At 57.1% G+C, this 21,495-nt stretch overlaps 1 protein-coding gene and 1 long non-coding RNA gene across 2 annotated transcripts; both read left to right on the forward strand.

The window, feature by feature from the left end:
- The first annotated feature begins 898 nt into the window (after positions 1–898).
- On the forward strand, positions 899–7,672 carry TMEM177 (transmembrane protein 177). Its single transcript, XM_023622773.2, has 2 exons — positions 899–984; positions 2,635–7,672. Exon 2 carries the CDS (start codon positions 2,657–2,659, stop codon positions 3,590–3,592), a length of 936 nt encoding a protein of 311 aa, XP_023478541.2. The 5' UTR covers positions 899–984; positions 2,635–2,656; the 3' UTR covers positions 3,593–7,672.
- Positions 7,673–13,313: 5,641 nt separating this feature from the next.
- On the forward strand, positions 13,314–20,854 carry LOC138918617 (uncharacterized). Its single transcript, XR_011428156.1, has 3 exons — positions 13,314–13,772; positions 14,410–16,216; positions 17,419–20,854. It is a non-coding gene; the product is annotated as an uncharacterized lncRNA (long non-coding RNA).
- The last annotated feature ends 641 nt before the right edge of the window (positions 20,855–21,495 follow it).

Below are 21,495 nucleotides of genomic sequence, written 5' to 3' on the forward strand. Positions count from 1 at the left end.
GTCTGGAATGAAGAGAAAGCTTGACACAGAGGCCAGATGCACTTGGCAGAATTTGTAATAAGCAGGAGCCGTAATGGGAAATGGACAGGGAGAGGCGTCCCATCTTGTTCCAGGGCTAGCTGGGGACACAGGAGCTGGGTACCCTGCCCAAGCGAGATGCCTCAGGTTCCTCATCTGTAAAATGGGGATAATCTACTTCAAGAGTCCGCAGTCTTTTTTCGTAGAGGGCCGGGTAGTATATATTTTAGGCTTCCCGGGCCAAACTGTCTCCGTTCCACGCACGCAACCCCGTCCTTCCGGGGACGCAGGCAGGGACCACCCGCAAAGGAACGGGCCTGGCTGGGTCTCAGTAAGCGGCGCGCTGGGCTTGGGCGCAGGCACGTCCATCCCTGATCTTCGCACTCATGGAGCTTCAGGGAAGGTGAGGCGACAGATGTGTCGCTGCTCTGTGGGCTGTACAGTGAGGATCACATGGCGGGCGGCGAACGTGATAATAAAGCTCAGAGCCCCGCAGGCGAAGGCGGTTCCAGACAGGAAAGGACACGGACGGGCAGTCAGGCGGACGTGGGCTCTGCCACAGGCCTCCTGCTGACCCCCGCGGGGCCACCGTCCACTCGAGGCCGGAACGGGACGATCACGGCCGCCTCTCAGGCGCAGAGATGGACCGCTCCCCGCGCCGCTCTGCCCGCGGCCGGCGACCACTCAAGGCGCAGACCCGCCCCGAGGCGCCCAGTGGGGGCGGAGCCTGCCGCGCGGGCAGGAGCCCCAGACGGCCCCGCCCCTCTCCACCGGCCCCGCCCCGAGCGTCCCACGCCCCTGGCCCCGCCCCCAGGGCGTGCTCTGCGCCTGGCCCCGCCCCTCTGAGCCCCGCCCCCAGAGTTGCTTTGTTGAGCCTGGCCCCGCCCCCAGGCCCCCGGCCGGCGTGCTTTGCGCCTGGCCCCGCCCGGCGCACGTGTCGCGGCGTCCTAGGCTGTGGTGGAGGAGGTGAGCGCGTGGGCAGGGGCTGGAAGGCGCGCGCGGGAGGTGTGCGGGCGGAGGGCCTGGCCCACTCCCCGGGGTCGTGCCGCGTCCCCCAGATCGTACCTGCCCTGTAGCTGGTGGGGGCCGGGATGAAAGCCCCGTGGGAAGCCCTCTGCGAGGGTCCTGCAGCCGCTCTTCTCCCAGCCGCCTGCGGGATGCGCAGCATCGTCTCCGAGGGCGACCTGGAGCGCTGGTTTGGCGCTCGGGGCCCTGGGGGCGCTGGGACCTTGCCCAGGACCCATCCTTTCCTAACCTCAGTTTCCTCATTGGAAAAAAGGCCCAAGTGATGTGACTCTTTAAGAGATTCTTATTAAAATAGGCCAAGCGGTACCCCGTCTTGATTGCCTCAGCCTATTTACTAATTAAACATTTTTCACAAACAGGAACACAGTAAACTTCAACCAAATTAAATAATTGCGAATTTTTACTGACATATTTACGGATGAAATAATACGATGCCCGGGATGTGTTTTGAAATAAAGCAGTTGGAGTGGGAATGTGGGTGGGTGTAGAGATGAAATGAGGTTGGCCATGAGTTGATGATTCTGTCTGCTTTTGTATATGTTTGTAATTTAGCATTAAAATTTTTTCTAAAAGGAAAGGCTTCCTGTGGACATCTGACAGCCTGTGTTCAATACTGTGCCTGCATTCTTCTGCTAGGTTTGCCCTGCAAGCACTGCGTGGCTTAAACCACAGAAATTTGTTCTCTCAGGGTTCTGGAGGCTGGAAGCCCAAGGTGGAGGTGTCTGAGGGCTGGTTTTCCTGAGGTCTCTCTCGTTGGCTTGTAGATGGCTCCCTTCTGGCTTATGTCCTCTCAGGGTCTCTCCTCTGTGTGTGTCTGTGTCCTCACCCCCTGTTCTCATAAGGACACCTGTCATATTGGATTAGTACCCAGCCTGGTGAACTCATTTTAACTTAATTACCTCTTTAAAGACTCTGTGTCTAAATGCAGTCACATTGTGAGGTACTGGGAGTTAGGACTTAAGTGTGTCAGTTTGAGGGGACAGTTCAGCCCGTAATGCTGCCACTTTACAAGTTTGGGCTTTTGACCAATTTGCTTAGCCTGTCTGTGCCTCTGTTTTCACTGCTTTAAAATAGGAGCAACAGTGGTCTTTAGGTCGTGGGGTTGTGAGGATTCAGTTGTTGGATGGTGTGTGTAAAGCTCTCAGAACCTTGTCTAGCTCACAGGAAGTTCTCTGTAAGTTGAACATACATTTCATCTATAAATTAGCGATCCCGGGGCCTCACTATGGGGTGAACAGTGGGTGAGGCACTTGGGTACTTAGTCCTGGGCCTAGTCAGGGGAGTAAAGGTAATCATCACAGCCATCATCACAGGGCTGTCTGCTGCTGTGCCAGGTGCTGATTGTTTTATGTCTGTCCATCATTTCCTCGTCACAGCCACCGTAGTGCTGGGCCATCGTCACGTGCCCATTTGGCAGATGGGGAAGGCGCTGCACAGGGCTGGAGCTGGGGTTTGAACTCAGGCTCTGGAGCCCGTGTTCTCAACCTCTGGGCTGTATTCCCTCCGTTAAAAAGGATGTAGCCCTGGGGATGCTCAGTCTGCAGGCAGACCCAGGGAACTGTTGGCTGACTTCTCTTGTTTTTGGCCCAGGTTTCCAGTGGTGGCAGCACTCATGGCGGGTCCCCTGTGGCGGGCCTCAGCATTTGTGCAGAGACACAGGACAGGCCTGTTGGTGGGTTCCTGTGCAGGCCTGTTTGGGGCCCAAATCTCGTACCACCTCTTCCCAGATCCTGTGGTCCAATGGCTGTACCAGTACTGGCCTCAGGGCCAGCCAGCCCCGCTCTCCCCAGAGCTGCAGAGACTCTTCCAGGAGGTGCTCCAGGACATGGGCGTCCCCTCGGGCCATTGCTACGAGGCCTTCACCACCTTCACCTTCCAGCCTGTGAGTGCTGGCTTCCCGAGACTCCCTGCGGGGGCCGTGGTGGGCATCCCCGCCAGCTTCCTGGGTGGCCCAGTGACCCACAGCGACCAGCCTGTGATCATCCATGGGCACAGAGTGAACTGGCAGAGCCCAGCAGGCGCCCGGCTGAGAGATGCCCTGACCCTGTCCCGTGACGCCCAGAAGTTCGCCTTGGCCAGGGAAGTGGTGTACCTGGAGAGCGCTGCAGCCGCCCTGCAGGCCCTGCCGGCCCCCGCTTGCCTGGCAGGAACCTGGGCCCTGGGCGTGGGTGCCAAGCATGCCCTGGGGCTCTATGGAGGCCCCATGAACTTACGGGCCGCCTTCAACTTGGTGGCAGCAGTGGCAGGCTTTGTGGCCTACGCCTTCTCCACGGACTCTCTCACTCACGCCCTGGAAGCCTGGCTGGACCGCCGCACGGCCTCCCTGTCTGCGGCCTACGCCCGGGGCGGCGTGGAGTTCTACGAGAAGGTTCTGTCAGGCAACCTGGCCCTGCGAGGCCTCTTGGGCCGGCCTGGAGAGAAGCTGTACACGGCCAGTGGGAATGTCGCTCCCAGGCACTGGTTTCGCATCAAACACTTACCCTACACGACCCGCCGGGACTCTGTGCTGCAGCTTTGGAGGGCGACGCTCACCCCAGGCCGTTCCTGAGGGGTCACCTCGAGGACAGTCCCAGCTCGCGCAGGCACGCCCCGCCACTGCCTCTGGGGGCTCTCTTGGTGCCTCTGCACCCACACACAGCCCAGCGTCAGAAAAATCACAGGCTTTGAGTTCAACAGCCGAGATTCTACCCCAGCCCACCACTCATGGTTGCAGTGCCCTTGGGCGAGTCTCTGGAGGAGTCGGAGCCTTGGTTCCGTCCACTGTGAGAAGGGGAAGGGATAAGCCTCCTGGCAGGATTGTGGGGTTGTGTGAGAAGTGAACGCGAGCATCTGGCAGGGAGGGCTTGCCGTAAATAAACAGGACGTCCCTCCTGCTTGGTCTTTGAGTGCCAGGGGCCTGTGGGAGTGAGGCCACATCTCGCCAGCTGAGGCGCGTGCACGATGGGAAAGTGTTCCTACAGCGAAGGACTACCCCGGAGTTTGCCTGGTGGCCAAATCCCATTTTTTTCTGTGCTGGTGGAGATGAAAGGCACTGAGAGGTCTGGGGAGAAGCTGCCGTGGGCCGCGAGGCTGGGAGCTGGAGCCTGCGGTGCAGCTTTACGGGAGGTGTGTCCGCCAGGGTCCTGCCAGAGCTGATGGAGCACTCCACACTCCGAGAGGCTGGGCAGCCAGCACGCGGTGGGGCCCCGGGACAGCCCCCGCACCTGAGGGGAGAGAAAGTGTTGCCGGAACCTTGCGAGAGCTGTGGTGTGGGAGACCTGGCAGAGCTCTGGCCGAAGGAAGAGGAGGGAACGAGCTGTTGCAAAGCCGAGGCCCTGCAGGGAGGGAGCCCACAGACACAGTCCCAAGCGGTCAGCCTCCTGGGGACAGAGCACAGTCAGCTTGCAGAGGAGAGGGAGAGAGGAGGGAGCAGGGAGGGGAGGTGGAGATGGGGGCAGGCTTGGCTCACAGGGGGCAGTGAGAACAGGTGGCTGAAGAGGGGCAGTGGACATTAGGCACCCAGGGGGAGGCTGCACCTTTGCCCTGCTTGTTTCCCTTGAGCCCTTTGGCGGTGGACAAAGCAGACCCCACTTTTGATCCTTGGACAGGAGACCCCAGCAGGAAAGGTCAGGAGAGTTGGCTCAGCAAGCCAGGCTCGCTTGGCCCTTCGTGTATTTTGTCGGTGGTTGTCTTTTCCCTGGAAGAGGTGAATGATTCAGGCCTGGTGCCAGTGTGACTCTGGCAGAGATCAGGCCACACCCAAGGAGGGGCACAGAGCAGTCCCGGGAGGCCCAGTCAGTGGTGGCAGGCAGTTCCTGCAGGAGACCGGGAATGGAGAGTGAGCTGGTGGGGATGGCATGCCTTCCTGCTGGGTCCTGTGCCCCCGGCTGGAGCTAGCGCTCTGGCTCCATTCTGTGCCAACCTGCGGGTCCCTGCATCGGGCCTCTGCAGACTGAGTTCCTGAGGGCGGAGCACCCTGTCTCTGGTCCCTGGGATGGCGTTGGGCATGGGCTTGACGGATGCATGGATGGATGGATGAAAGCATGGGAAATACCACTTCAAGGGGCCCCTGGCATGTCACCGGCTGCTGCTACCACGTGGGACTGTCTGATCTTGGCTGGAGAAGTGTCGTTTGGGGTCTGGATTTGGTGAGCTCCACCTTCTCACCCCTCCCCAACCATTCTCGAGATTGCAGGAGCCGAGACGGTGGCACCAGGCCTTCCTGCTGATCTGCCAAAATGGTAAGGTGAGGGAGCCCTAGTCAGGGAGCGATCCCCTGGAATGGCTTACTTGGCTCCTCTTCTCTAGGTGACAAACTTTGGCTCCACTCAGGCTGTTCCTGTCCCCACATGTGCTTTTACGTGGCTGTCTCCAAACTTCGGCTCACAGAGCCTGCACCCTGCACGCCACCCCTCCCCTTCATGTGTTCTGCTTGTCCTGAGATCTGGCTCAGGCCCAGCCACCCTGACCATCTGTAGCCCCTCTGCGGCCCCTGCCCTGGCAGGCAGGCAGGCAGCAGCTCTTGCTGAGAACCTGCTTTGGGCTCGGCAGGCCTCCCCCGCCCCCAACCCCACCTCGTGGCTAAACTCGCGCCCAGCCTGGACGATTCCCTGCCCAGCAGCTCTGAGCTCCATCCTTGCTCTCCCCAGGACGTTCCTCACTGGGCTTCCTGGCACTTGTCCCCACCTCTCCCAGCTCTTCGAAGTGCAGGTCTGACTGGGTTCTCTCCTGCTTGAAACCCTTTGTGGTCATCCCCTTGCATTTGGCTAAAGTTGCATCTCTGATCCTGGGCCTGCTGGCCTCCCCAATTGTCCTGCGTGTCCTGTGCCCACACCCCCAACGAGACTCTGGATTCTGGCCTCGTGAGCTCTCTGGTTCCTTAACTGCCTTCCCCATCCTTTGCACCCTGTACCTTTCCAGCCCTTACTGCTAACTGTAATTAAGTAACTAGGTTACCGGAGTTCACGGCCTAGCGTCTCCACTGGTGAAATGTGCTCTCTACAAGGGTGGGTGTGTGTCTGTTTATGGCTCTGGACTGAGGCTCTCCATGATGCAATAAATGAACAGGGTTCTTAGCTGTGACAGACAGTCCCAGCTCCCTAGAGTCTCTGAGCAATGACAGTAAGGCTGGCTGGATGCCCTGGGCAAGGCCAGTGTAAATCGGATGTGACCTTGTCCTGTCCTCCCAGCGTGGGGCTTTCTAAGGGCAGGGCCTGGCCCCGATCTTCCATGATTGCTGACTTCCATGGGGAAACCAGGACACTTCTGGTCCCTTCCTACAGGGCACAGATTACTACTCAGGGTGCCGGGGACCCCAAGAGCTTTAAGAGGAAGGCGACCCTCAAAATTTTGTCATGTATTGTGCCCCTGCACACAGATTCAGGGGTTGATTCCAGAAAGATTAAGAAACATGTTCGCAGATGGGCCAGGTGACAGAAAGTGACCCTGTAAATGTTGCCCTTCCCTTCTAGGTGTCTGCTGCACACCTCAGTCTTTGGCACTCGGCCCTGGATCCCTAGAGAACATTGTTTTACTGAGTCGTAGCCCCCGCTTGTTCGTGGTTCTCTGGGTGTGAATGTGGTGCCCGACAGCCAGAACAATCATGACAGACCCAGAACTAGGCTGACTTACAGAGGGCTGCGTCAGCCCCCCAATACCACACACACACTCACACACAGCCAGAATGTGAGGAGGGGAGTCCCTGAGTCATATCCTGCCATTGGCTCTGCCCATCCTTGACTTGAGGCAGGCCCCACTGCCTCCACCCCCACCAGCCAGTGTCCACAGTGCAAGACGCCGTGCAGCCATGCCTGGAGCTGGGCGCACACGTGGACCCTGATACCCTGTGTGCATGTGTCACAGGCTGGTCTCAGATCGATGCACGGCTCCTCCCCGGGTGCGTCCTCGGGCTCCCTCCTACCCCCACGTCCCTCCAGTAATGTGTGTGGAGCCTTGATTGTGCACCAGACACTGCTGGCCTCTTAGAGATAGTTTGTCATTTATCTCCAAATTGGAACATATAGTTTGTAATATTATTTTAATTTTACGGCAAGGAAATAGCACAAAAAGATGAAGAAATTTGCCCCAAATCAGAAATCTTTGTAAGTAGCAGAACCTGAATTTGTTGCTGGCAGTCTGGTTCCAGATCCCATTTGTAAACCCTACATTTATCCTGTCCTGTTTATGCTGAGGGTTTCATGATGCAAACCCGTACTGTGGCCTCCACAGCTTTTCTCCCCATGTGGGTTAGAGGTGAATTTCCAGGCTCACCTCTTGTATCAGGAAAAAATGGTCACTGAGCAGAGCCTTCGGGAACTGCCAGGAGAGACCCCTTTCAGCTAAGTGAAGAGGAAGGGGCACCCCCTCGATCAGTGTTAGTGCTAAGGTGGGAATGGCGCAGAAGGGCGTAGTGTTACGGAGCCCTGGGCGGCCCACTGAGAACACGGGCACCGTAGGAGGCAGAGAGAGCACAGACTGGGCAGCCAGCTATGGGTTCAAATCTGCGTCCTGTCACTGGAGCAGAGTGACCTTGAACAAGTGACCTCACATCTATGACCCTGCATTTCCTATCTGTAAAATGGGGATATTTATAGGTATGTTGCAGCCTTGTTTTGACAATGAAACTGAAATAAAGTTTGCGAAATGTGAAGCCGAGTACGGGTGTGTAGTAAGCAGTACAAGAGGACTGGATTCCTAATTTTAGTGCTTTTAAGTGGTCCAGGTGCCCGGGTGTTCAGGCCTTGGAGCTGCTGCCCAAATACCAGCAATTCCTTGAGGCGGGAGCCCTGCGGGGAGCTCACTCCTGCTGAACACGGGTCTACGCGCACAGCTTTTCAAAGGCCCGGGTAGGCCACTGCTTTGGGTTGCTATCCGTTGACGCCTTTTGGGAAATTTCTTGGCAGCAACTGAGAGCAAAGGACCCGGGTGACCCCAGGGGGAGATCCCAGGCTGGAGAAGAGGGCATTAAAATGGGAGATAGGGATTTACACCTACTCTGCTGGTAGTTTTTAAATGCTGGAACATTCAGTGTAAGTGAGGTTGTGGTAAGATTGGGCCAAGCGTATAGTCTTGGTGACAGTTGTAGTAGGCGGCCTACAAGATGGCCCCAATGATCCCTGCTCCTGGTATTCTTGGCCTTGTCATCCTCTCCCCTTGTTCCCATGATTCAAAACAGTAGAGTACAGCAATGTAAAGGGGATGTCACTTCTGTGATGAAGTTACAAAAGATTGTGACTTCTGTCTTGCTAGCAGACTGTCACCTTCTTGGATGTATGCGTTGATGAAGCAAGTTGCCATGTTGGAGAGGCCCACATGGCAAGGAGCTAAGGGTGGGCCCTGACCAACAGCGAGCTAAGAACTGAGGCCCTCAGTCCAACAGCCCACAAGGAACTGAATCCTGACACCCACCACGTGAGCTTAGAAGAGAATCCTTCCCCTGTCAAGCTTTCAGATGAGACCCCAGCCTCAGCCGACACCTTCCCCGCGGCCTCTGAGAGACCTGAAGCGAAGGACGCAGTTAAGCTGTGCCCAGACCCCTGACCCACAAAAACAGTGAGACAGTAAACGTGGGTTGTATTAAGCTACTTAGTTTTATGGTAATTTTTTATGCAATAATAGATAACTAGTACACATTATTAATTGATGTAATTTTTTAGAAAGAAGTTTGGGAAAACTTGATACAATCACAAAACTGTATTTTTTGATCCAGTAACTTCAAATCTAGAAATGTATCCTAGAGCTATAACCTAACAGGAAATAGTATATGCCCAAAGGTTCATAAGAGCATTAGCTATAATACAAAAAAAAACCAAAAAGAAATAATGGGAATGTTGAATAGCAATGACTTAGGAAATTGTGGTACATCCCTTTGTTGAATATCATTCAGTCACTAAAAAGTGTAATTATGAAGCCTATGGTAGAAACGTGTAGAGCTATTAGTTATAAATACCAAACAAAAAAAAATATGAGTACTACTTGCATGATGATTGCAATAATGAAAATATGGTAATAATTGAAAGGAAATTCACAAAATTTCTGAGATTCAGAATTTCGTAACAGGAAGTAGTTCTGTTACGGTGAAATATTGAAGGAATTTATTCAGTCAATATAAATAAGTGCTCACCACTGTATATATTTGTATACATATGGAGGCTTACTCAGGGGGTCCGTGGCCCCGCTCCCTCTCCCTGCATCCAGGTGACGGATTCTGGCATCACTGCCTTTGGCCCTGTGTCCTTGGGATGTGGCCAACCTTCTGTCTGTCAGTTCCTGTGGCGGCCGTGGAAATATGCTGCTCAGATCTTCCACGGGAGCAGAACTGACTGACAGCCCAGCTGTTGTTTCTCTAGATCCACCAGCACGTTTGCGCTCAGGCCGTACCTCCCACAGGCTGCCCTCAGCCAACGACTGATCGTGGTGGCAGTCCTAATGCAGACCCTTCCAGTGAGGCAGGACCCCTCCAGTGAGGGGCTCGAGGACTCCCCAGTGGCCTGGGCAGATCTTGGAACTACTCCGAAGTCTGGGACACTTCCTTCCCGATCCGCCTTCCTTCCTGCTCTCCCTCGCAGTGTCAGGCCTCCGTCGTGGTGGGAAGGCTCTCCCACCTTCTCGGGTTCCCTCCCGCTTTGTCCCGTGCAGGCATTTCCCCCAGCACATCTCTCTCTCACGTCACCTGCCTTGGTGTCTGTTTCCCAGAGCACCTGGACTGACACAGTTACGCCCTCACTCATTCGGGTGCCGTGTGAGGTCCTGGCGCACACCCCTGCCCTCACAAAGCTGGCAGTCCTGCAGAAGCCACTGTCTGACAGGACACCCATAGGAACAGCACAGTGAGGTCAGTGCAGCAAGGGCGAGAGGGCCAGATCAGTGCAGGAGCACAGGGGACACCCCCACCCCAGCCTGGCATGGGAGGTGGTCAGGAAGGCCTTCCCGGAAGAGGGGACCCTGTTGCTGGAACCCCGGAGTGTGAGCTGAGAGAAGCTAATGCTAATAACATCAAAGACCTCTATAACCCTGATGTGCCGAAACCTTTACGGATATTAATTCATGTAATTCGCCCAACAATCCTCGCATCCCCATTTTACAGGTGGGGAGAGCAAGGCACAGAGGTGAGACAGAACTGGGGCAGTCTGTGTGGTTTTTGTGTCAGTCAGGGCCCAGCCTGGAGACGGAAGCCCACAGTGATTAGAACAGGGGAAGTTTAATATGAGGAATTATTACTCTGTGAGGAATTATTACACTATTATAACGGGGTTGGAGGGAAGCGGGAGGAGTGTGTAAGAAATCAGGAGAGCTCTGCGTGCATGAAGACCAGCTGGAAGGAGCAGCTGCCCTGCCGGGGCTCGGATGCAGACCTCAGTGTAGGCGTGCCTGCGGGGCTCACTGGTGTGAGAGGAGGCTCAGTCAGGCACCAGACTGGCAGAACTCGCTGGAAGTCCCCCGTCGCAGGTAACAGGGAAGCCATCCACAGCGGGTGCCCCACTTCAGAACTCGGTACAAAGCCGCCTGAGGGGATGCTGGGAAGTGGCCCACGAGGAGGGGCCTCAGCAGTGGCGCTCTGCTGGGAAGCCTCTGAAGGGGTTTCAGGGCACTGCCAGGGCGGGCACACTGCAGCCTCTGGACCCTGGGAGACGGTGCTCGGGAGGAGCCCACTGTGGGAGAAACTGCCCTGCGAGAGCCTGACAAGAGGAGTGCACTGGAGCCAGGAAGAGAAAACTCCAGTCCCACTCCAGTGTCCCGCCAGCGCCCTCCACTGACAACAATCAGCACGTGCCGGCTGGAGAGAAATGTTCAGAGGGTCCATCTCCATGTTCTCAGAGCAGGCGGTGAAGGATGGATTCGCAGTTGATAACTGGGCCAGGTGTCAGAGAACAACACTCAGCATGGCTGGCACGGAGTGCAAGGGAGGGTGTGGGAGAGGAGGCCGAAGGGCCTGGCGGGGCCTTGAGCACGCGGGGCCTTGTGGGCGTGGTGAGGCATCTAGACTTCACTCTGGCCACTGTGGGAGCCTTTGAGAATGCAGCAAGAGCAGGACGTGGGCATGCTTGATTTCAGAACGTGACTTCAGTGTGGACAATGGGTTGAGGGGGCAGAGTGACCAGTTTGGTGGGGGAGGGGACATTGTGGTAAGGCAGCAGAGATGATGGTGGCCTGAACTTGGTGGTGGCAGTGGAGACGGGCAGGAGCAGGACGGGCCATATCTAGGAGGTAGTATTGACGGCATTTGGTAGTGGACTGAGTCTGGGGCTGTAGGAGGGGAATGTCAGAGGTCAAGGGTCAGGAATGTCTCCTGGTTCCATCTTGGTAGCTGAGTGTCTGGGGCACATCCTTTGCCCTTTCCTCTCCCTGCTGTGGAGTTCACAGACGCTCTGTCTCCTGGGATGTCCCTCCCCTGGTGACTGTGCCTCCGTGGAAAGGAGGCTGTGTCGTTGTTGATGGCGACTGAAGCCTTTCAGCCCGCTGGGATGCTTGAGAGCTCCCAGCCTGAGGCAGAATGAGAGAGAAGAACTGCAGAGTGGCCTTTAAAGCAGCCGCGGATTATTCAGAGCAAAGGCCAGTGGAGGCGAGTAGCCAAGGTCCAGGGCCCATCCCGCCCTGTCCTTCCCCGGGTGCAGGTGCACGCTGCCATCCCCCTGCCCCCTGCCTCTGCGCGCTGAGCTCCAGCAGCCTGGGGAGCACAGGGTGTCTTTCACACGGCCTGGAGCCGCCGGGCCTCAAGCCTCCCTGGTCCTGGGCTTCTTCCAGTCCCAGCCTCCTGGAGCCTTGTCTGCCCAGAGGCCTGGCTCCCTGCCACAAGTCAAAGGCAAACCGTGTCAATAGGTCCAGACTCCTGCTGTCACCCCCTCTACCCTACCCCTGACCCGCCTGCTGCACAGGATTCTGCAAGAATCGGTTGCTGCTGCCGGGCCTGCAGGCTTATGAAGGGCTGGAGGGCATCAGCTGGGGCCCCACCCAAGGGACCAACTGTGGAGCCGGAGCCCAGGCCCAAGGGACCAACTGTGGAGCCGGAGCCCAGGCCCAAGGGACCAACTGTGGAGCTGGAGCCCAGGCCCAAGGGACCAACTGTGGAGCCGGAGCCCAGGCCCAATGGACAAACTGGAGCCAGAGCCCATGTAGAGGGGGCAGGGGCGGCATGCACACTCCACACGGACAGCAGTCTCATTGCTTTATGATCGGACCCTCTGTGTTTATAGACTACTGTTGCCGTCCAAAAAGGCTGCCAGGGTCCCACGCCTGGACACTGACCGGCTGGTCAGGCGTGGACAGTGCACGGCACGGCCGTAATTATGCTTGCCTCCCACAGCACAAGCAGGTGCACACTGTTTCTCTGCTCACTGGCTCGGTTTTCCAAGACCTCAAATCAGGGTCAGTGTTGAATTTTCCCAACATCATCCACGTGCGAAAAGACGGAGGTCCCAGCCCTTTTCCCCACAGAGGGACTCCCTCACCTTCCCGGTCCCCCAACAGAAGTCCCCTCAGCTGGTCCTGGTCAGAGCTCAACCTGGCAGAACCCTTCTGGGTCCCACTGCTGTGAACAGGCTGCAGGCCTGAAGCAGGTCTGTCTTGGTGGATTTGCTGAAGCGGGAAAGAAAGTGGAACCAGGGTTCCGGCAGACTAGGAGCCCCTGGCCGGGGGCAAATCTGTAGGTGCCTCTCCGGCAGCCTTTGGCCTCGGAGCTGGACCACCCAGGTAAGATCCTGGCTCTGCAATTTGCTGCCCGGGGCACATTACTCACCCTCCCTCCCTCTCAGTTTCTGCATCTGTAAGTGGCAGTGGTGACAATGCCTGCCTCCTGGGGTGGCTTTAAGAATTTACTAAGTTGGTGTTTGTAGAGCTCTTTGAACAGTGCCTGGTGCGGAGTGGTAGCCTGAGGAAGTCGAGTGCATTTTTACTCACAAGGCGAGGTTGCTGGGAAGTGGCTTATGTGACACTTTTGGAGCCGTCTCCAGGGACCGTGATGTGAGTCAGAGTTGGCAGTACTGCCCTACACGGTGTTTTCAAGCCCTGCGGCAGAGTCTTATTCGTGTGTCTGACTCCCCACCAGCCGAGACCTCTCTCTGGGCAGCAGCGAGGCCACGCACCCTCCCTCATTCCCAGGACTGGACAGCATCAGTGTCAGGAAGCCTTTGCTGAACACGTGATTGAGTGTGATGGCTGGGGAGGAATGTGACAAGTGGGCAGATCCCAGAGGCTCTGCCTGTGAGGGGTCGGCTCAGCCCGCATTTCTCAGGGGCCCACAGGGGAGATGCTGCTGTGGCAGCGCCTCTGAACACCGGTCTTGTTCCTTCTAGATAAGGTTCTGACGTTGCTCCCAGCGGCAGCTGGAGGCCACCCTCAGCATCCATCCCCAGGTCCGGACCAGCCAGCTGGCCCACTGATGTCCTGTGCTGGTCACTGGGGAGGAAAGATGTCCCAGCCTTGAGGTCTGGACTCAGCCCCTGCAGAGGACGCTCATCCGGAGTCCCAGGCTGCAGAGCCACAGCCCTCGGGGCCCCATGGGAGTCGGGCCCTGCAGAGGATACTCATCCAGAGTCCCAAGCTGCAGAGCCACAGCCCTCAGGGTCCCATGGGAGTCGGGTCCTCCCTGCCGGTGCCTCCTCCTAACGGCAGAGCCACAGCTCCCTCTGTCTCCACTCCTGTTCCACCCCTTCTGGATCCCGCACCCTAGGCAGTCCCTGCCAGCCAGACGAATGTCAGGAGCCATCTGCTGCCTCAGCCAGCACAGCTGCCGGGAACGTGCTCGCGTCCATGTGAGTCGATTTTGTTTGGCCTCGTGATCAGATCCTCAGCTGAGCAAGGGGAGACGTGCTAATTGCTCAGAGCTTCAGTCAGCCTGAGGAAGGGGGAACCCACAACCCAGGGGAGGGCAGGGGCCAGAGGCCTGGAGACGACCACGGTGCCAGCGAGCAGGGGCCCCAGGCCCGTGGAGGGAGCCACTGGGGTGATGCAGCCGCTGGCTCGCAGCACCTCGTGAAAGTGCTGAGCCCATGTGCCCCTGACTGGGCTGGTGAGGCTGCCCTCAGTAGAGGGGGCGGGGCTGCCTTTTGGTGCTCCTCAAGGGGCGGAGCTCTCAGACTTGCCCAGGCCCTCACCAGGAGGCTTCCCCTTGGCCTGTCTGCCCAGTCACACGTGGAGTTCCCTCCGTGGAACAGTATCACGGCTCCCACATCGGGAGCAGCCGCTCTGTGCCAGGCTGTCTCCTACATTATCTCACTTAATCACCACAAAACCCCCGAAAGAAAGGCAGGTAGTAGTCCCCAGTCTAGGTGGGAAGCAGTTGCTCAGACAGGTTAAGTAACTTGCGCATGGACACACAATTTTTCTGCTGGGGCCGGGATGGGACCCTGGAGCCTTCATGCGAAGTCTGTGCTATTTTCTCTCTCAAAGCTGCAGCCTCGCTGGGGAAGTAGTGACCACCCAGGGCTTCTACAACTGAGGAGGCTGCATCCCTTTGTGAAGCATGAAGCTTCCTGCAGACCCCGGGAGCAGCCCCTGTGGGGCATTCTTGGTGGACAGATTTGAAGCAGTTGCACCCAGGGCACCTGGAAGCCACAGCTGGAGCGTGTCAGTCACTGAGGTGTCGTCAGTGTGGGGGTGTGATCTGGCCTGAGCTTCCGTCAGCCTGAGGAAGGGGGAACCCACAACCCAGGGTAGGGCAGGGGCCAGAGGCCTGGAGACGACCACGGTGCCAGCGAGCTGTTCCACGGAGGCCTGAGGTCTCGCTCTGAGAAGTGGGCTCTTCCCAACACTTCCTCCGCGGAGGGAAAGTGGAGGGTGAAGTTAGATCTGCTGCCAGAGCTGGAAGCTCCTGCACTGCCTGGGGCTCTGTTCCATGCGGGTCCGGGAGAAGCATGGCGTCAGCCCATCTGGGCCAGGACTGGGCGCTGCCCTGCTCACAGCTTCCCCCTGAGGTGACGTGTGCCCTGAAGTTCCAGAGTCTCCGAGTTCGGAGAGTCCACGTTTAGGTGACTGTTCTTCAAATACCCGCGAGTGGAGCCGCCTTCTAAGGGAAGAGGCCTCAGCCATTCCTGACACAGAGGTCTCCACGGGGACCACATGGCCCACCCACGTGGCCTCTGCCCAGCAGCTGGAGCCACAGAGGACACACACACCCTCCCCCACATGTACCTGCACACCACACATGCACTACACACCGCACACACACATCCACACCCCACACACACCACACACACACACCATACCCACACCCATCATACACCACATCCACACCACGTCCATTCACACACACCCACTCACACACACACACACCCCCCTCACCCCAGGCAGCATTGAGAGTCCCGGCCCCAGCGCACTCTCCCTTGGACAGTGGAACCAGAGGGGCAGGAAGGGTGGTCTTCCACGGCGGGGCCCGAGGAAGCCTCGAGGCCCTCAGAGGTGAGCAGGATGGAGTTCATGCTGGGAGCGCCTTGTGCTCTTTGCCACTTGTGTAAATGTTGCTGTCGACCGGGTTCTGTCCCCACTGACTGTTCCCCCTTGGAGGGAGGCATGGCCCCGTGACCAGCTCTGGCCAGTGGATTTGACAGGTGAGAGGGGCCACATCCCCATGAAAGCCTCTGAGAGCCGAGGTCTCCATCTTCCCTTACCCTGTGGCCTCCAGAGGTTGGGTCCCCAAGTAAGGCCGGCGTGGAGCAGAGACCACCAGCCCATGATGGACAGGGTGTGAGAACGACAATAAACCTTTGTGGGTTTAGGCACGGATTTGGGGCTGTTTGTTACCACCGCATCGTTCACCCCCTCTTGCTGCTGGGTGCAGTGAAGAACCACACCCCACAAAGGCTGGACTCTCCCCTGAGATGAGTCGTGGGATTTGGGCACGAAGCTGGCAGCGGGTCGCAGAGGTTCATGACCAGGAGGTGAGGACCTGCCTTCTGGCAGCGATCCTGCAGCCACTTGATGCCCGGCCCTCCCGGCCGGTGTCTCCCGAGGCCACAGAGCCTTTCTGAGAAACAGATATCAGGATGCGATCGTGCAACACGGAGCCGCCTGAAACACCAAGTTCATGGGTGTGTGCAAGTATCTTTGTGTCTTCCTTCTCTTTTCCATCGAAAGAGCATAAACTCAGGACGGTGATGGCCCTGGAATGGGAACAGAATGAGACCGGGAAACTCATTTCTTAATTTTCTGTCCCCGCCCCCTTACACCCATCTCTCAAAAGCTGAAGGCAACACCCGAGGTAAGAGCTGTTTTCATCCTTGGTTACAAGCCCCTGTTGCCACGGCGGCCTGGTGTGCTCTGCGTGCACTTGCACACCGTCCTCTCTGGTCCCTGTCAGTCTCTCCCACCCGGGCTGCCAACATCTCCACAAGTGAGCCTGCCCTCTGCGGGGGCCACGTAGCTGGGTACCCGGAGCTCTGGGTGAGCAGGGCAGGTGGAGCGGAGCAGAGCAGAGGGGCGAGGGGAAGCGCTGGAAGGGGAGGATGCCCCATCCCCATCCGAAGCATTTACTGAGTGCCCGTGTGTCCAGTCACAGCGCGAGGCTCTGGGGAAAAGTCCAGATCCCGAGATGCGTTTGTCGGTTCACAGACACTTTCATACAGGGTGGTTTCTGAACTTTACAGCCCTGGGGAGGTGAATGGCACGCGCTATCCTGTGCCACCTTAGAACAGAGTGGGTTTACAGAGTTTACGTGAGGTGTAGCAAAAAGGGCCACGGCCTTGGGCCTGCGTCTTGCTTTGAGTCCTGGCTTTGCCCCCAACCAGCCTGTGACCCTGGGCGGCGTCGGCATCCTGGCTTATAAAAGGAGGGATTGGCTCTGCAGCCACAGCTTCCTACAGTGCCTGGCCAGGCCCGAAGCCTAGGCCGCTTGATTGCTGAACAAGGGGCTGCAGGTGCCCGAGTCTGGGGGGCCAGCAGGGCCAGTGAGAGGGCCTGGAGGCCTGCGCCTCCTCATCCTGCATCCACCGAGCATCCACAGGGCTCGCCCAGGAGGCCCAGAGGAATAAACGCATGCAGAGGAAGGGGCAGCCTGGGTGGGGACAGAGTCCAGAAATCCCAGCTGTTCACGAGCCCGTGGGCAGAGGTCAGTCCTCAGAGATCAGGTCTGACCCAAGGGCCACCTGGGCTGTGGCTGGGTGCACAGCTGTCGAGGTCATTGTTGAGGTCACTGTACAAGCCAGGAGGACTGGAGCTGGGGAAACCATTGATTGCTAGTGACCGCTGACCTCACGGTGACCACAAGGTAGGGAATCTTAGCACGTATCTGCCACACTATTGCGATCAACCCTCGTTCATCAGCACACATTTATTGAGCACCTACTATGTACCAGGCTCTGTTCAGCTGGGATTGCATTAAGAACACTGTCTTCAAGGGATAGCTACTGACATGAGATAGTGCTCACAATATAATGAGCTACTTCTTCTCCATTGCCCTTCCAGAGTCATTCCCGCCCTGCTCTGCACCCCGGGAAGTTGACCCCAGGAGACTGCTTCATCCCCACTCCCTTCCTTCTGGCTGCGAGTTGGGTTCAGCCAATGGGAGAGCCCAACAGGACATGGGAGGGTGGGAGGAGAGACGCCCAGTGTGTAAACTCCACTCTCTCCTTGCCTCAGCACCTCCAGGACTATGGCTCCACTGGGCAGCCCCCTGCTAAAGCTGTAGCCCTCTCTGGGCTCTGGTACTGCTGTTTTCTCCCCTTGCCCTTTGGGCCTTGAGGGTGTAACAGCGTCTGCTGCGGCCAGCTCCTGACTGCCTCGGCGTCCCTCGTTGGTTCCCTTCAACTTGTCCACGTTTCTGTAAATCGTCCTTCACTAAACGGCTTTAAAAGTGATGGTGCCAGTCACAGTGATTAGTTGCAGACGACAGAACACTCTTTCTGGTTTGAGCAGAGGGAATCTGTTCATGGGTGCTAGGACTGAAATGCCAGGACTACCAGGGGACCAAGCTTGGATGCCCCATGGCCACGGACAACACTAACAGTCACCTGGACAATCAGTAAGCCCGCCCTCGACTGTTGCCGTGGAAACCCCACTGCCTGTGATGCTCAGGCCCAGAAACTGGAGCATGCTGCTGTGGGAGAACCGGAGCCTCTGCTCCCTGCCAGCCAGGAGCCCCATCCTCCACCACCTTGGGGGGCTCACTTCCACCTTTTAAATCTCGGGCAGGCATCTGTCCAGAGGAGCTGAGGCCTCTGGCAGAACCCTGGCTGCAAGGGAGTCAGGGAGATGCAGGTTTCAGTTTTTTCCAGAGACTCCCATGCAGCCAAGCACAGAAGGAGGGGCTGGCACGCATGTTGAGTGAGTCAGCCCGTATGGTCCACCAGAGAAGTCAGATAAGAGTGACAAAAATGATCACTTGCACCCTTGACCTTCCAAAGGCCATGTGAAGCCTCAGTTATCTACTGTGTTACAAGGAGAACAGTGAGTGGCTCTCTCTTGGTCCCAGGAGCACTGTCTCTCAGAGCCCCTCACCCTAGCCTCCTCAACCTCTGGCCTGACTTCCAGCTGCCAGCACTGTCTGCCTGGGGACTTTCTTTACTGCTGGAGACTCCTTCGCCCCCTGGGTGACAGGCTCAAGTGTGGAAAACTGCTGTCCCCCAGGAGCACCTTCACCCGGTACCCCAGCTGCCTCACCCCTTGGGTGGGAGAGGTCTGAGCAGTGTGCTCTGCCCCGGCTGCCAAGGCTCCCTGGTGGACCAAGCTCCTGTTGTCCACGGTGGTGGGTGTCCAGAGTCGGGCCCCACAGTGCTGGGCAGCTCGATAGGAGCCTTCACTAACCACCATCTCTTCCTTCTGTCGATCCTGACCCTCCTGCCTCCACCTCCCAGATAAACTCCTGCTCCAGAATCTTCCTCCTCAGGCCTGCATCTGGCACCGCACAAGCTGAGGCATCCATGGCCTAAGCATGCACACGTGGAAAGCCTCGTCCTGGCTCTGGAAGTCCTGCTGGGGACAGTCCCTGGGCCATGAGTTAACAGGTGTGAGGTTACTTCTGTGACCTTGCACCCGCTCACTCCAGTTTGGACGGTCGTCCTGTTCCTGGTTCTCATCCTCGTAGGCAGGAACCCAGAGGGCTCCAGGACGCTCTCAGCTGCCCGGTGCCCCACCCAATGCTGAGGCCAGGACCATGTGTGCACACAGGCATCATCCACCCCAGGATTCTGCCCGACCCTCTCTACCTCTTCTCCCCACATCATTCAGTGCTGCTTCAGCCCTGGGATCGGAGGTGATGCTCCATGGGGTTCAAGGGCATCCTCTGCATGTGCCACCCTTGGTTTAAATAGGACTTTGCCGTGTGTTGCTGTTAGTGCGTGATGTTGGGGCCAGCTTTGTCCTGGGTTCACAGAACCAACAGTCCCCTGGAGCCTGTTCTGCTCAGGGCATGAGGATGCTGGCTCTGGCGCATGGGGACGCATCCTTTACTACAGATGTCAGCTGCCCTCCTTCACTGCAGGTCTGCCCCTGAGCAGTCACCTGCAGCCTAGTGACAGGGAGCTCACATTCTCATGTTATACTTTCAGGCGGGAGGGTGAGAGAAGCAGCTTGATTGATCAGCTGCTCTGTGCCAGGCGTGTGCCTTTTCTCCTTTTAGCATCCTGGGTGCTAACTGTTACTATCATCCCCAGTGCACAGATGCGGAAACTGAGGCTCCTACAGGTTGGGTGACTCTGAGGTCCCTTGGGGCTGGGGCCGGGGCTGGGACCAGGGAGGCCTGACTCAGGGCCCGTGCTTGTTCCCTGACATGTTCCCACCTCTCAGACACGGGACATCAGTGATGGGGCTCCTGGTCTGCTGCATTGCTGCACCTCGGCCATTTGTCAAGGAGCCTCTGTGCTGTCGTGGCACTGGGGACCTACAGTGAACCTACACATCCCTTGTCCTCACGGGGGCTTCCTCCTAACGAAGGCAGAGACGGTGAACAGATGTAAGTAAGACGGCTTCAGGGAGCCCTGAGTGAAGGCCGCCACGCAGAGGACAGTGGACAGGCTTTGAGGAGGGGTCTATCTCCTGTGGAGGGACGGACGACCCCAACACTGAGCCCCCACAGCAGCCAATGTTTATTGTCTTGGCCTCTGTGGGTCAGGAGCCCAAGGGCAGCACGGCTGGGTGGCTCTGACTCAGGGGTCAGTCAGGATGTCGGCAGGCGCTGCATCGTCCCAGGCTGGAAATCTATGTCTCAGCTTCCATGTGCGGCTGGTGGCAGGAGGCGTCGGGTCCTCACCACGTGGGCCTCTCCACAGGCTGCTCACAGGCAGGGCAGCTGGATTCCCCAGGGAGAGATGGAGATGGAGATCAAGGTGCACACGTGCACACGCAAGTGAGCCCACATGCACACCAACACACACACGCACCAACCCCGCCTGCTTTCCTCCCGCACGGCTGTGATGAAATGGAAAAGAAAACAAGGACAAGCACCCTCTCCCGCTGTTCCCAGGCCGCCCTTTCTCCCTGTGTGGAGCTTGCTTTCCTTCAGGCTTCCTGCGACTGGCCTTGGAGAGTCGTCCCACTGACAGAGAGCTGTCTGCACCTTGTCCCTGTCCTCTGGGGGCAAAGAGACAGCACGAGTTTCTGCCAGCAAGTCCATCACCTGCCAGCACACGGGATGGTGTGATGGGCACTGATGCCCACTTGGGATTGCCAGACAGCGCGTCCAGTGTCCTTCTAGAACAAGGGGTTTCCATTCAGGCAGCTGGAACATGCATTGATGGGAACTCCTGGGTTTGGGTCTTATTTGCTGCTGGCGACAGCATGGGGGGGTTGGGTGCTGCCAGGGGAGGCCAGGGGGGTCCACCTGTGACAATGGGTCTGCATGTGCGAGGAGCAAAGTGGGGGCTCTCTCTCCCTTTTTAAAATAATAATCCATCATTTTGTTGGACAATTGCTCATTTTTTCCTTTTTAAAACTGTGATATATACACGCCTCTCTTGTCAGGGCACTGGTCCTACCGAGTTATGGCCCCACCCTTATGGCCTGAGTTTTGTCAGATGTAGGATTCTTGGTTGGATTCTTTTTCCTTCTGCACTTTGAGTACATCAGCCCATGCCCTCTGGCCTCCAAGGTTTCTGGTGAGAAATCAGCTCCTGATCTTACTGGGAAAATATGAGGAAAGCTCTCTTCCTCTCAGCTCTGTGAACGTTAATGATGTCCCTTCTCAGGTCTCATGCAACAGAACATTTTCCTATAGGATTATAACAGCACTTCAGTGGTAGGATCATTTTGAGACTAATCAGAGTTTAAAGAAAAGGAGTTGAATATTTTAAGTGTAGATATTTTGCGATCTTTAACAGCCAAAACTTACGAGAGATTTTTAAATTAGAAATGAAAAGGCCACTGAAGCATCTTACAGATTTTAATTTCTAATAAAGTAAATATCACTAATATCCCAAATAAAAAAAAATCTCTTTGGGGTCCCTTTGTTTCAGAGTAAAGGGATCTTGAGACCAAAAAGTGAGCCAACCACTATAGTTCACCCCCAGCCACGCCTGTGCATTTCCTGCTCTCACCTCATAAGGAGCC

The sequence above is a fragment of the Equus caballus genome, chromosome 18, assembly GCF_041296265.1.
Source record: "Equus caballus isolate H_3958 breed thoroughbred chromosome 18, TB-T2T, whole genome shotgun sequence".
NCBI classification, from domain to species: domain Eukaryota; kingdom Metazoa; phylum Chordata; class Mammalia; order Perissodactyla; family Equidae; genus Equus; species Equus caballus.

Bases quoted from the DNA above. Each gene is read 5' to 3' on its own strand.
- TMEM177 (XM_023622773.2), top strand. From the start codon at position 2,657: ATGGCGGGTCCCCTGTGGCGGGCCTCAGCATTTGTGCAGAGACACAGG.